This window comes from Centruroides sculpturatus, unplaced genomic scaffold (genome assembly GCF_000671375.1).
Source record: "Centruroides sculpturatus isolate CEXI.00-Female unplaced genomic scaffold, Cexi_2.0 scaffold158, whole genome shotgun sequence".
Lineage (NCBI taxonomy): Eukaryota > Metazoa > Arthropoda > Arachnida > Scorpiones > Buthidae > Centruroides > Centruroides sculpturatus.
Window position 1 is genome coordinate 14,575 of NW_019384347.1, and position 14,297 is coordinate 28,871.

Here is a 14,297-nt window from a genome sequence, read left to right on the forward strand (position 1 = left end):
TTTATAAGAGATACAATACAATGAATTTGTAATAATAGTAATACACTCATTGCCATAAAAATTAGTGCACCAAGAAGTTGTCGGAATCAGAATTGTACATGTGTGAGTGTAATAGTGATATAAGTAAGTGATTACAAAATTAAAGCTAAAGGATCATTTATTGCACGAATAACTACAAATGAAAGGTGGTTTCAGCACCTTGTTGGGCCATCTCTAGCATGAATACATAATGTGATACAGGCGGGCATGGAGGCATACAGGTGCCATATGGTGTCCTGAAGCATTTCAGTCTACAGTTGCTGTAAGTGGTCCTCTAGTTTGGCCAAACTCCTAGGCTGTCCAACTTGGCATCCCAGATGATCCCAGACATGTTTGATTGGTGACAAATCAGGGGACTGGGCAGACCAGGGAAGTATGACAATGTGTCCTTTGATACTCTTGCTCTGTGTGGTCAAGCATTTTTCTGTTGGAAACTGGATCTTGGGAGCCCTGCCAACACATGTGCAACACATATGGCTGCAGAATGTCACTAATATACCACTGGACTGTCATAGTCTCTTGGATCAGAATTAGAGGTGACTGCTTGTTATATGTGATGGCACCCCAGACAATCACACCAGCTGTCGGGAGTGGTGTGCCACTCCAAAGCATAGACAAGATTGAAGCGTTCACTATGGGACTTCCAGACATGAACACAGATGTCATCACTACCCAAACTGAATCTGGATTCATTGCTGTAGACAACCTGGTTCCATTTCATTGTGATCCAATTCTGTCAGGAGTGATACCACTCCAAACAGAGGTGATGGTGGGTGGCTGTCAATGGCAGCATATGTAATGGCTGCTACAATAACATATGTTTCTCACCCAGGTTCTTCAAAATAGTACAGACAGACACGGGCCTGTAATGATGGTGCCACCTATGTTTGGATGGCAGACAACAATACAGCTGGCTGTGTGTATGCTTGTCAGAAGACCAATGTTCCTGTCAGGCTAGTGGTCTGCCGATGGTGTTCTGAGCTTGGGTGCTATGTGTGTGAGCTCTCTCTCATCCACTGGTCTCAACACCTCCTCACATTGTTGTCAGAATGGCTTAGGTGGCAGGCTATTTGGCAAGATGACCATCCAGCTTCTCTCAGGTTGATGATCCTTTCCCTCTCAAACTATTGGGTTGTTCAGAAAGTAATTTCGTTTTTTTTCCGTTGAAAACAACACAATATTTTTATAATAAATAAATATTTTGTTGAATTATNTCGCAGTAGTTTCCATACCCCTACACTTATTGGGGATGTGAAACGATAAGAAATAAATTTACACTGAGAAAAATATCGTATCCATCATTCGTATACAGCTTCTCTCAGGTTGATGATCCTTTCCCTCTCAAACTATTGGGTTGTTCAGAAAGTAATTTCGTTTTTTTTCCGTTGAAAACAACACAATATTTTTATAATAAATAAATATTTTGTTGAATTATTTATCAACCATTTTAGTCAAATATTTGTTGTTATCGTTTCTGGTAGTAGCATGATTTCACATTCATAAAAGTTTTGATCGTTGCTTACAAAAAACCGATCCAAGCGATTTTTGACATTGTCATTTCAAGTAAATTTCTTACAGTTAAAAAAAATTGTACAGACTGGAACAAGTAATAATCTGAGTGTGCTCGATCTGGCGAATACGGTTGGTGTGATAGCATGTCCCATCTAAGTTATAACAGTTTCTGACGAGTTACCAAACTTGTGTGAAATTCGACATTATCGTGGTAAAACACTACAGCTGTTATTTTTATCAATTCTGGCTGGCTTTTTCTGTTTGATGATATTACTCAATGGCAGTACACTTTTGAATCAATTGTTAAATTGTCTGGTAAAAGCTCCAAAAAAAATTTCCTTAAAATCCCACCAAAGATAGCATCTCTCCTTAAGAACATGTGGAACTCATATATCAAGCTTTGAAACAAAATTGGTAATCATAAACAGTTCAATCTGACAAATTTAATCTCTTAGTGATTTCACGTGTTGCTATTCGGCAGCTTGCTTCAATCAGTACCTTTTATTTTGTTTTCATTGGCTTCAACTGGCCATCCAGAATGTGGTGCATCTTCAATATTGAAATTGCCAGAACTAAATTTTGTAAACCAGTTTTGTCACTGTCGTTCTGTCAATACATCTTCTCCATACATGTCACAAATTTTTTTCTTGCTTGAACAGCATTCTTACCTTTTTGGTAATAAAAGAGCAAAATGTGCCAAAAATGCTGCTTTATATTTTCCATATTTCATGGGACACAAAAAATAAACAATTTCACAAAATCAAACAAAATTTTTTACAAACAAGCCTTAAAATGCTAGTTGTCAAAATATATAATGATAATACGGTTTAGAATAAAAATGGCAGGAAAAATACGACTAATTCGTATAGTGGTAAAAAAACGAAATTACTTTCCGAACAGCCTAACACTTGATTAGTTACAAGCCAACCAATGCTGTATGTCATCAAGCTAGATAATGGCTATAATACTAATAAATTATGAAATAATTTGATACTAGAGGAAGGTGTTAGGTGCCATCTCTTAATAAATTTAATTATAATTTTTGATTAAATAATTTAGAACAACTGGAAGAAAAAAATTGGCCCAGAGCAGGACTCAAACCTGCAACTCTTGCTTACTGTGCAGATGTGTTGCCAATTACACTACTTGGACCTTTGGTCCGATCTTATCTTCCAGTATATATAACATTATGTTACAACCATTGACAGTTATTACAGTGCCGGCTGGGGACGCATCAAGCACCCACATCCAGTAAACACACTCCAAAGGCACTTAACTGGCCATTTCAAACCCCAGCAAGGTATATATAAACAAATAACATCACTACAAACTCAATACTTTATATAACTAGACTGGAGGGAGGGAACTAGACTATATCATCAGACTAGATAACAGCTATAATACTAATAAATTATGAAACAATTTGGCACTGGAGGGAGGCGTTAGGTGCCATCTCTTAATAAATCTAGCCTGATGACATACGGCATTGGTTGGCTTGTAGTTATATAAGGTATCAGGTTTGTAGTGATGTTATTTGTTTACTTGATTAGTTGTTTATATGGTCTTCAATAGTGATGTAAAGATATCTTTAGTGATACAGTGTCCTCTGCAACAGATAAACTACAGACAGGATTTTAATAGTTCAAGAGGACACACTTTAACACCTTCTGCTGGCATTATGCAATGAGCCATCATGCTATAACTCTAAATCATATCCATATCTGCTTGAGACTTATATGCCACGTTTCTCAGCGATGTGACAACTCCTTTTGGTGTGCTAATTTTTATGGTGATGAGTTTATATTATTGCAATTATTGCAAACTCATTGACAATTAGGTTATATATACATATCTTCTTTATAAAAATTTGTATAAATATTTATAGAAATATTCCCACTGGAAAATTTTAAGTAAGAGATGATTATATCTTAGTGGCTATATCAAAAAGACAATGACTAGTAGAAGTGTAATAATAATACAGTAATTAGAGAAATTCTCTGTCTAAAATGATCATATCTGCAGATAAAATGTTTCATGTGGACATATCTTGAAACAAATGAAATTTTTCTTGTCTTGTTAGAGCTCTGAGTGAACCAAAATAATAAAATGTAGTTAACGTATTGAGATAGATTATTAATTATAACTTTCCTATTAGATGTGAAATTATTAAAAGAATCAATAATATGATTAAAAGAAGATAATAAATAAATATATAATTAAATAGAATAACATAGTTTAACCTGTCCCATGGTATTCCCGAAATATCTCGGGTTGAAACATAATGACCTTGACCCGTGGACCCACGATATCTCATTTCTGTATTGGAACGTTTTTGACACTAGATGTTGCTAATCATCATAATTTTTATATTAAAACTAACTTTTGAAATATAATTATTTTTGTTTTTACATTTTTTAATATGTCTATTTTGTTTGTGCGAAATAAAAAAAAAATAATTTTGGACAATACAATAGCCACAATTATTTTTTCTAAAATGTGTAATTTTCGTTAGGTTTAATATTGACAAAAATTCAACATGAAGCAGTATGCATCGGAGAAAAATTTCAACATGGAATAGGTTAACGCCATTTTGATTGAATATTTATATACTGTTATATAATATCCAATTAAAGTAATAAGACAGATTATGTTATTGTCATTTAATGATTACATGTTATTACACAAATCATTACATAAATCAGACAAAATTATATTAAATGTAGACATTTAATATAATTTTGTCTATCATATGATAGCCATTTAATGTAATTTGTCTGAATTGGAGCCCAGTGTGGTATTTCATGCCCCTCTATTGTGGTGCTTATTAAAATGCAAATTATATAAACAAAATTAAAAGCAGTTATGTTTGTTTCTAAATTTGTTGTTGAAGAGTCCCTAAATTTGTAATTTATTTGCTACAAAAAATAAAAGTTTATTTCTTTTATATTTATAAAATCAATAAATTTTGTAATAATTATATTTTTTCATATCATTGTAAATAATTACTTTAAATTTAAAATTAATAAAAAAAATATATAAACTGTATTTGTAATTACATATATTATTGTTAAATTATTAATGAAGTTTTTATGTAAACACATATTTTATAATTATTTATTACTTATCAGTAATAAAAGTTATGATTTTTATAGTTTTACAATGTTATTACATTTATTAATAAATTAACATATTAAATTTTAATGTCCAATATAATTTTATCAAATCTGAGTTATTTTCTTTCTTTAGCTGAAAGAACACCAGTTATTAAACTTGACAAATTTGATTATGTTGGTGATGCTGGTAAACCATTGCTCATTGAAATTCCATATTTAAGTAAGCATTATTTAATACATTGTAGAAGATATATATAATTTGTATCATTAAAACTATTTATATGGTTTTTTTCTAGTTACGGGTCAAAGGACATCTAATGTTGTTGCTAAACTTTTACGTGGTGAAAAAGCTCTCACTAATAAAGATTGTGAATTAATCATAAAACCTGATAAAGTTATGCTTACACTCAGAAAGCCTGTAAGAGCATCAACTGGAGAATATGAATTCTCTTTAAGTAATTCTCAAGGAGAAGCAAAATGTAAACTTAAAGTGGACATTTTAGGTAATCAATCAATAAATATTTAAGAATTAAAGAAAAATGTAATTAATGAAATATAATTCTCAATTAAAATACATTTAATTTTTTTAATAGATGTACCTAAGCCACCAGAAGGACCACTTGAAGTGTTTGATGTTTATAAAGATAGATGCAAATTAAGTTGGAATCCACCAAAAGATACTGGAGGACTACCTCTACTGCATTATATTATTGAGAGACAAGATTTAGGTGCTAGAGGGGGATGGGTAGAAGTTGGAAAATCTGAAACAACAAAATATGATTGCACAGATCTTATAGCTAAAAAGGAATACAAATTTAGAGTTAGAGCTGTTAATGAAAAAGGAGTGTCAGAACCATTAGTAGCACCTAGAACAACTCTTGCTAAAGATCCTTATGGTAAAGTTTAATACATCTCAAAAGTATAAATTTAAACTAAGAAAAATTCTTTTAGTAATAGTAAACTAATTAGATTGCAATATTTTAGAATAACTAAATATTTTAATAAAATATTAATTTCTGCAAAGTTAATGTATGAAATAAATTTTATTATTGATACAGAATAAGAGTTAAATTGATAGTGATTTGAAGCAAATAGTGGAAATGCATAAAATTGATATTGCTATTACTCATGAATATTAAAATTAAAATTGTGTTGTGTATCTTCAGCTAATCTCAGGAATAATATCCATGAAATAATGCATGCAATGTTAGATGGACAATTATTTCTGAAATTAATTAAATATTACTTTTTAATTTTTTATTCATTACAATATAATAATAATAGTAGTAATAATTAACTTATTTTTAGATGAGCCAACCAAACCAGGAAATGTTGAACCCACTGATTGGGATAAAGATAGAGTTGACCTTAAATGGACACCTCCTGAATCTGATGGTGGAGCTCCTATAACTGGATATGTAATAGAATATAAAGATAAATTTTCTAGGGATTGGACTACTGGTCCAGTAAGTTTTAACATTTTACAGATAAATGTTTGTCAAAACATATTAAAAAAATCCAGCAATGAGTTGCTTAACTTTCCTGGCAACATTTAAAACTGCATGTGGCACCATCTGTTATGATATTTTATTTTAAAAACCTTTTTTATATTTTTAATTATTATAAAATGGCAAAAAGCTTTAATTTTCAGGGTAGGGATGGGTTTTATAAAAAATTGCAAATGCTAATAATGAGTAAAATGTCATTAAATCTGACCCTACTTGAGATACATGATACACGACCTCCCCTTTATCTTCCCACCCTATTGACCTTTAACCACCAAAATTTAATAACATCAATCCCCTAATCCTTCTCCCTGCAAAATTTCAGAAATGTTTGAGAAAAAACACGCGAGTTATTAAACTTCAAAGAGAAAGAACAAAATCATGCCACCCACCTACATGCACACATACACACATGTGCACAGATTCACTAACATCCATACATAAAGAAAAAACCCCCAAATTTTTTTTTGCATTTCTTGACATTTCAAGGTCTTGGGACCAAAAGTGTAAAAATCTTGGGGATTGTTTTTGACTGATTGCCATACTTTCCCTCTGTTATATATAACAGAGCCAGGAAAGTAATATATATTATAATTAAGTTAATTCTAACCTATAAATTGAATTTTATTCATTGTGTTTATTATTTATAAACTTTAATCACAAGCTAGCCCCTGAAAACTCAGCACTAAAACTGTTGAGTTTTCAGGGGCTAGCTTAAGCTACACTGAAATCAATTTATAAACAAGAAAAAGATACATTAGAGATAAGTATTATCTTCATATCAGAACTTTTTATTTTAGATTAATTTTACATGCTTATTATTTCTAGCAAATTATACCAATAAAAATAATGAGCATATCAATCAAACACTACAAGTAAAAAAATGTACATCTTGTCACTGTGTGTATTGTAAATTATTTACCTAGATATTCTTTTTATTCTTTATTAATGATTTCAAAGGTAATGACAGGCAAGAAATATCTCCCAAAAAAACAATATAACTTTCCTTTAAAACTATAAAATTAAAAATTATCTTAAAATACAATTTATAAAAAATGGTTAATAATACAAAGGACACAAATTTACAAATATATATATAAAATAAAGAAATGAATAAATGTATAAATATTATAAATCAATTTAAAAATGTAGATAAATCTTTAATGCATAATTAATAAATAATTGTAATGCCATTGCTGTGATTTATAATTGATGATAAAATATTTAATTTATTCCCTTTTCTATATTGTAATTCATTCTGTAAAAAATTTTTTTTGTCATTTTTTGATGAAAATAATGTTTTATAGGAAATTCCTGCAGATGAAACTAAAGGAAGAGTAGATGGCTTAAAAGAAGGTGTACAATATGAATTTAGAGTTAGAGCTATTAATAAAGCTGGACCTGGTGAACCAAGTGAACCTAGCAAGCCAGTGATTGCTAAAGCCAGATTTGGTAAATATAATATTATTTTAAGATGTTCAAATTTAAAAATGTTTTAATTCTTTTAAAATTTGTGTAATGTTATATAAATGAATAGAGAATTCTATATGATGTAATTTAACATTCAGCATTAAGCATAATAACAATGTTCAGCATTGAAAATATTAATATTTTAAAATTTTGAATACTTTTGGTTTGTTTAGACGCAAAAATTGCTAGATTATGATGGTGATGGTAGGTATAATTAACATTATCTAACAATTTTTTGAGTTTAAACATATGAAAAGGATTAAGGATTATTAATAGGATTAAACAGTAGTTGTTTTCTACCAGAAAGAGACAGTGTCTGATTTTATTTCATATTAATAACAATTATTCCTACCTACTTTGATTACTATCACATTTCTTTTGGCATTGTGTTACTGTTCAACATCTTTTCTTTGTTTGTTTAAATTAATTTTCTAAACAATGGTGATAACAGTTACTCTCTTAGATGAATGTCAGCTAACAAGGGTTATAAGAATGAACAGTGCTAAAGCTTGAATTAAAATTTTTCCTTGTCCTCTAACAGAGTAACTAGGAATAATCTCTATTAAGATTCTATTGTTACTATGATAGTTAACTGGAATGAATCCAATGGCCATTTACTAAGTTGAATGCATAAATTATAATGATATCAAATAAAACTTTTTTCAGGGAAAATTAACTTTAGACAATAATGAAGCCTATTAATTTAAAAGTGAGTAAGTAAGGAAAAATAAAGCTCTTTATCTCCAGGCAAGGAAAGGCACTGGCCAAAATGTATGTCAATATTGGAGATGAATAAGAGAATGTACAACATATGAATTCTCCAAAAGAAGTCTAGAGTAGTTCCCAGTTTAAGCCCTATCCTGGCCAGTTCTTTTCTTCCAGATGATTCTAAATTACAGTATTTAATAAATTATTAAAATTATAATTATTCATTTAGATAAGAGATGGCACCTAACGTCTATCTCTAATAGCAAATTACTTAGTATTAATCATTAAATTACCAGATTTATAGCCCAATTATTTAAGGCGATCATTTGATTATGTATCTATTTGAATCATTTTCCAAGTAAAGATATTTGCATTTGTTAGTTTTTGATAAAAATTGTTGTTTGGAGAAAGCATGCTACAATTGTTATGCTTTTAACACATTCCATTTAACTAAATTAAAATTCAAGTTTAATTCATATTGTAATTAACAAGTTAGCAACATAGCTGAATAACTCAACTTTTGAATAAATATTTTTTTATTTAATTAGAATAATTCAGAATAAAAAATGCTGAATACTCTTATATAATGTTCTGAACTAAATACTAACATAATTTTTTTTTATCATATGTCATTCTAGAATTATGTAATTTTTAAAATAAATAACGTCAGAAGCTAATATAATGTAATTTTATTTTAGTCAAGCCATATATAATAGGTGATGAAGTAAAAAATCTTGTTCTTAAGAAAGGACAAATGATTAAATTTGAAATTAATTTTGGAGGTGAGCCACCTCCTGAAGTGAAATGGGATCTAAATGGAAAAGAATTGAAAGCTTCCAAAAAGTAAGTGATATGAATTATTTAATTTTTCAGTTTTAACATCAAATTATGGAAAATAGGATTATAAATAAATATAAGAGCTTTCTTCTGGGAGTATAAATAATTTAGAACTATATAGTACTTTCAAGGACAAATTTTACCTGTAGAATTAACAATATTTTTAAAATTAAAATTGTATAAATAAATAAAAACAAAGATAATAATATAAACATCATTAAAAAGTTTAAAGGTATCATAACTGTTTAAACTGTAGATCTGTTGCTGTTGATTATAGCTAGGCTGCAAATTATTTTTTGGTCTAAACATTTTTTCTGTATGTTTAAATATGTGAGATGAACAGAGACTTTATTTAGGTCTGTTCAAAAAAAGACCAGACTTTTGTCATAGTGCGCAAACCATTGCACCGATCAAATTTCAGTGGTGCTACTTACAGGCAAACTTCAGTAACACAATGGTGTGTTACTGAAGTACACAGTAACTGATCAGAGTGCAACACCACTTTGGCTTGTAGTACTCTGATCAGTGGCAATCTAGAGCTGTTGAAGTGAACAATTTGCTTTAATATATTATATTTCTGCAGATAATTGCTGTTGATAAATTTTAAACAAATCTTTTAATTTCAATATTTAAAATTAAAAATTTTGCATTTTTGCAACTAATTTGGTTTAGTTTTCAGTTATAATAAGTTTGTTTTAATTAATTGATTTAAACAAACTTATTTAAACAAATGAAGAGGACTAATAAAACTTTTGAACTAGATGGAATATAATAAGCTGTAAATTAGTTAATTATCTGTAATTGAATCATATTAATATATTTCAAATTAAATTAATGCTATAAATAATCTTACGCATTCTATACAGTTCTAATTTATTTTAAAATTAAAATATAGAAATTTTAATCAAAGAATTGGTAGATAAACTATTTGATTTCATTAATAAAACTGATAATGGCTATAAAATGGTATTTAATAAATAAAAGTCTTTCAAAAAAAAGTATTATGTTCTTGCTCTTGTAAAAGATCTAATATAATTATCAAATGAACTGCCAGATTTTTTTATTGAACTATTATGGCTAAATAAATAATAAGTAATTTGGCAGGAAATAGATGGCTAGGCCACAATTCTTGTTAAATTTAATAATTAATAATGATCTAATATAATTTTACACTGTGAGTTTCTCATGCTGTCAATTGAAGAAAAATGTTGCACTGCAACATATATAAACAGGACTGGTTACTATTAGGAAAATCTAAGTGATTGTCTAGGAATGCCAAGATATGAGGGCACCAGCCTGTATATGTAATGTAAATGTAAACAAAGAAAAAATAGATTGTTGATTAGTATTAATTAATAAAAGGTTTTTAAAATGTTTGTAATGATACTATTTCATAAATATCCACGTATGGATGTATAGTAAATGTGTGCTTGTATGAGTATGATAATACAGTAGAGTGTCATTTATCCAAATCAATTGGGGACTGAGGTCATTCGGATAACCGATTATGTACGAAAAAAGATATTAACCTATCCCATGTTGAAATTTTTCTCCATTGCATGTCACTTTGCATTGAATTTGTGTTGATGTTAAGCCTAACATAAATTTTTTACAATAATAATCATGGCTATTGTATCGTTAAAAATTATTTCTTTACTTTGTACAAACAAAATAAATATATTGAAAAATATATTGGGTTGTTCAGAAAGTAAGTTCGTTTTTTTCCGTGGAAAAAAACTCAATGTTCTTATGATAAATAAATATTTTATTGAATTATATGTTGACCATTTTGGTCAAATATCTGTTGTCATCATTTCTGGTAGTAGCACGATTTCACATTCATAAAAGTTTTGATCGTTGCTTACAAAAAACTGATCCAAGTGATTTTTGACATTGTCATTTCAAGTAAATGTCTTACAGTTAAAAAAAATTTGTATAGACCGGAACAAGTAATAATCTGAGTGTGCTCGATCTGGCGAATATGGTTGGTGTGATAGCACGTCCCATCTAAGTTATAACAGTTTCTGACGAGTTACCAAACTTGTGTGAAATTTGACATTATCGTGGTAAAACACTACACCTGTTTTGTTGATCAATTCTGGCCGCCTTTTCTGTTTGATGATATTACTCAATTTGTTTACTCGATTGCAGTACACTTTCGAATCAATTGTTAAATTGTCTGGTAAAAGCTCCAAAAAAAATTTCCTTAATATCCCACCAAATAGAGCATTTCTCTTTAAGAACTCGTGGAATTCATATATCGAGCTTTGAAACGAAACCAATTTGTTTCAAGTACTCATAAACAGTTCAATTTGACAAATTTAATCTCTTAGTGATTTCACGTGTTGTTATTCCGCAGTTTGCTTCAATCGGTACTTTTATTTTGTTTTCATTGGCTTCAATTGGCCATCCATAACGTTGTGCATCTTCAATACTGAAATTTCGAGAACGAAATTTTGTAAACCAGTTTTGGCACTGTCGTTCTGTCAACACATCTCCACCATACATGTCAAACAATTTTTTTCTTGCTTGAACGGCATTTTTATTTTTTTGGTAATAAAAGAGCAAAATATGCCGAAGATGCTGCTTTCGATCTTCCATATTTGATGGGACACAAAAAATAAACAATTGCACGAAATCAAACAAAATTTTTTACAAATAAGCCATAAAATGCTAGCTGTCAAAATATATAATGATAATATGGTTTAGAATGAAAATGGCAGGAAAAATACCACTAATCCATCTAGTGGTTTAAAAAAATGAACTTACTTTCTGAACAACCCAATAAAAACAAAAAAAAATTATATTTTGGAAGTTAATCTAGTTTCAAAAATGTTCGATTCAGCATGACACAGTCCGACTGGAACGCTTTTGGTTAACCGACATTTTGATTGATTGGCTTTAAGATAAACAACACTCTACTGTAGATGTATATAGGCAATTTATAGGATGTCTAAATTTTCTTTGCCTAGAAGCATCAGAAACTATTGAACCAGCCTTGGATATAAAATTAGATTAATTTGTATATTCACTTTTTACACCATCTGGAAAGTTCCAAGACTGATTTTTTTACCCAAGAGACAAGTAGTGCAATGTACAGTACCTGACTACTGTATAATCTTTTAGTTAAAACATTCATGTTTTAACTAAAAGAATGTTTAGAATGCTATTGTCTATTTTTTTTCTTAATACTAAAAATAATACTTTTTTTTTATCTTTCGTTTGTCAAAAAATTTGTGATGGACAAAGAAGGGCAGTAAACTTAGTAAAACAGCTATAGAAACTTACAATGCCATGAAAATTTTGTATGGAGGCAATTGTTTATCACTTTCAAAGGTGTTTGACTGGTGTAAATGATTTCGAGAAGGGAGGCAATTACTTGAAGATAATGCAAGATGTACGGCCACAAGTTTGATGAATGTGTATGTTGGGAGAATTTGTGAGTTGTGCCTCCTTCCAGCAGGCACAACTGTGACTTCCTGCTTCTACCTGAGTGTGCTGAAATGTCTTTGTAACAGGATTCAGTGTGTTTGCCTCGAAAGATGGAAAGCAAAAGATTTTTTCTGCTTTATTACAATGTGACAGCCCATTCCTCTGGAATTGCACAGCAATTTTTAGTTCAAAAAGAAAGTTGACTTCTTTTTAGTTCTGTGCTTGTTCACCCACCATATTCTTCAGACCTTGTTCCATATGACTTTTTTCCTCTTTTCATTGCTCAAGATGCACAGGAAGGATAAACAGTACAACAATTTATAACACATTCAGGCTAATATGATATGAGAATTGAAGAGGATTACAAAAGAATTTTCAAGCAGCTTTCAGTGGTTGTATATATATTGTCAATGGTACATTGAGACAGGGGGTGAATGCACAGAACAACATAAAGATTAATAATCTTTATGATTTGAATTTATTTTATTTCAATTATTTATATATTATTATTATTATTATTAATTATAGATGAACCTGGCAAACCAGGCACTCCAGAATTTGTTGATTGGGATAATATCAGTGTAGATTTGAAATGGGAACCACCTAAAAGTGATGGTGGAGCACCAATTACTAGATATATTATTGAGAAGAAAGAAAAATTTGGCTTTAATTGGGAAAAGGCTGTAGAAGTTAATGGTACAACACTTGAAGCTAAGGTTACTTCATTAATTGAAAGGCAAGAATATCAGTTTAGAGTCATTGCTGTAAATAAAGCAGGACCTGGTGAACCTAGTGATCCTACAAAGAATCACTTAGTTAAACATAGACGATGTGAGTATCATTTAAAATTATATTTGAAAATTGCAATTGAGTTTGATTCTCATAATAATTTACATTTACACAGTAAAACCCATGATTGATCGCAGTATGCTTGAAAATATAACTGTTAAAAAAGGAAAGACTGTTAAATTGGATGTTAATATCAGAGGTGAACCACCTCCAAAAGTTACTTGGATGTTAAAAGAGAAGGTATTATCATCTATTAAAAATTAATTTTAAACATATACATATGTTTAAAATTAATGTTATATTTTTTATTACACTCAAAAAAGTTCATATAAAAAATAATAATAATTAATTTTTATGCAGGTAGTGGAAAGTGTAGATAATGTTGAAATAGTAAATGTGGATTACAACAGTAAAATAACTATTCATGACAGTTTAAGGAAAAACAGTGGAAGATATACCATCATAGCTGAAAATGAACATGGTCGTGATGAAGCTGATGTTGAAATTCTTGTTTTAGGTATATTTTTAAATTTATTGCTAATAAAATATTTTAAAATATATGTCTACAATCATGATTTACAGACACTATAAATCTAACTCTATGGTAATTAATACTTAATTAATAGATTAAATAACTTTATATTAGTAATTATATAATTTGTATATTATGTTATATTCATCAAAATACATAATTATTATAAAATTCAGTATGACTAACATATTAATATTGATATTATTAAGAAAATATTATTATGTATAATTTTATTTTAAAAATGTGAAGGAATGTAATAAATGTTGAAAATTTTTATCCTAAAATTATAATATTGACTAACTTTTATATTTTTAATTTTTATGAAGTCTTATATTTTCTAAGAGCAATAATTTATTTATT

The 14,297-nt window shown here is 29.2% G+C and overlaps 1 protein-coding gene across 1 annotated transcript in view; it reads left to right on the forward strand.

Moving 5' to 3' along the window:
• Nucleotides 1-14,297, forward strand: part of LOC111636063 (twitchin-like) — a 68,830-nt gene that overhangs the window by 13,816 nt on the left and 40,717 nt on the right. Inside the window, exons 8-17 of the mRNA XM_023381227.1 lie at nt 4,798-4,884; nt 4,961-5,167; nt 5,258-5,560; nt 5,973-6,130; nt 7,477-7,621; nt 9,046-9,190; nt 10,080-10,099; nt 13,145-13,447; nt 13,521-13,645; nt 13,766-13,922. Of these exons, the coding sequence (XP_023236995.1) occupies nt 4,798-4,884; nt 4,961-5,167; nt 5,258-5,560; nt 5,973-6,130; nt 7,477-7,621; nt 9,046-9,190; nt 10,080-10,099; nt 13,145-13,447; nt 13,521-13,645; nt 13,766-13,922 (1,650 nt within the window). The remainder of the gene's footprint in view (nt 1-4,797; nt 4,885-4,960; nt 5,168-5,257; nt 5,561-5,972; nt 6,131-7,476; nt 7,622-9,045; nt 9,191-10,079; nt 10,100-13,144; nt 13,448-13,520; nt 13,646-13,765; nt 13,923-14,297) is intronic.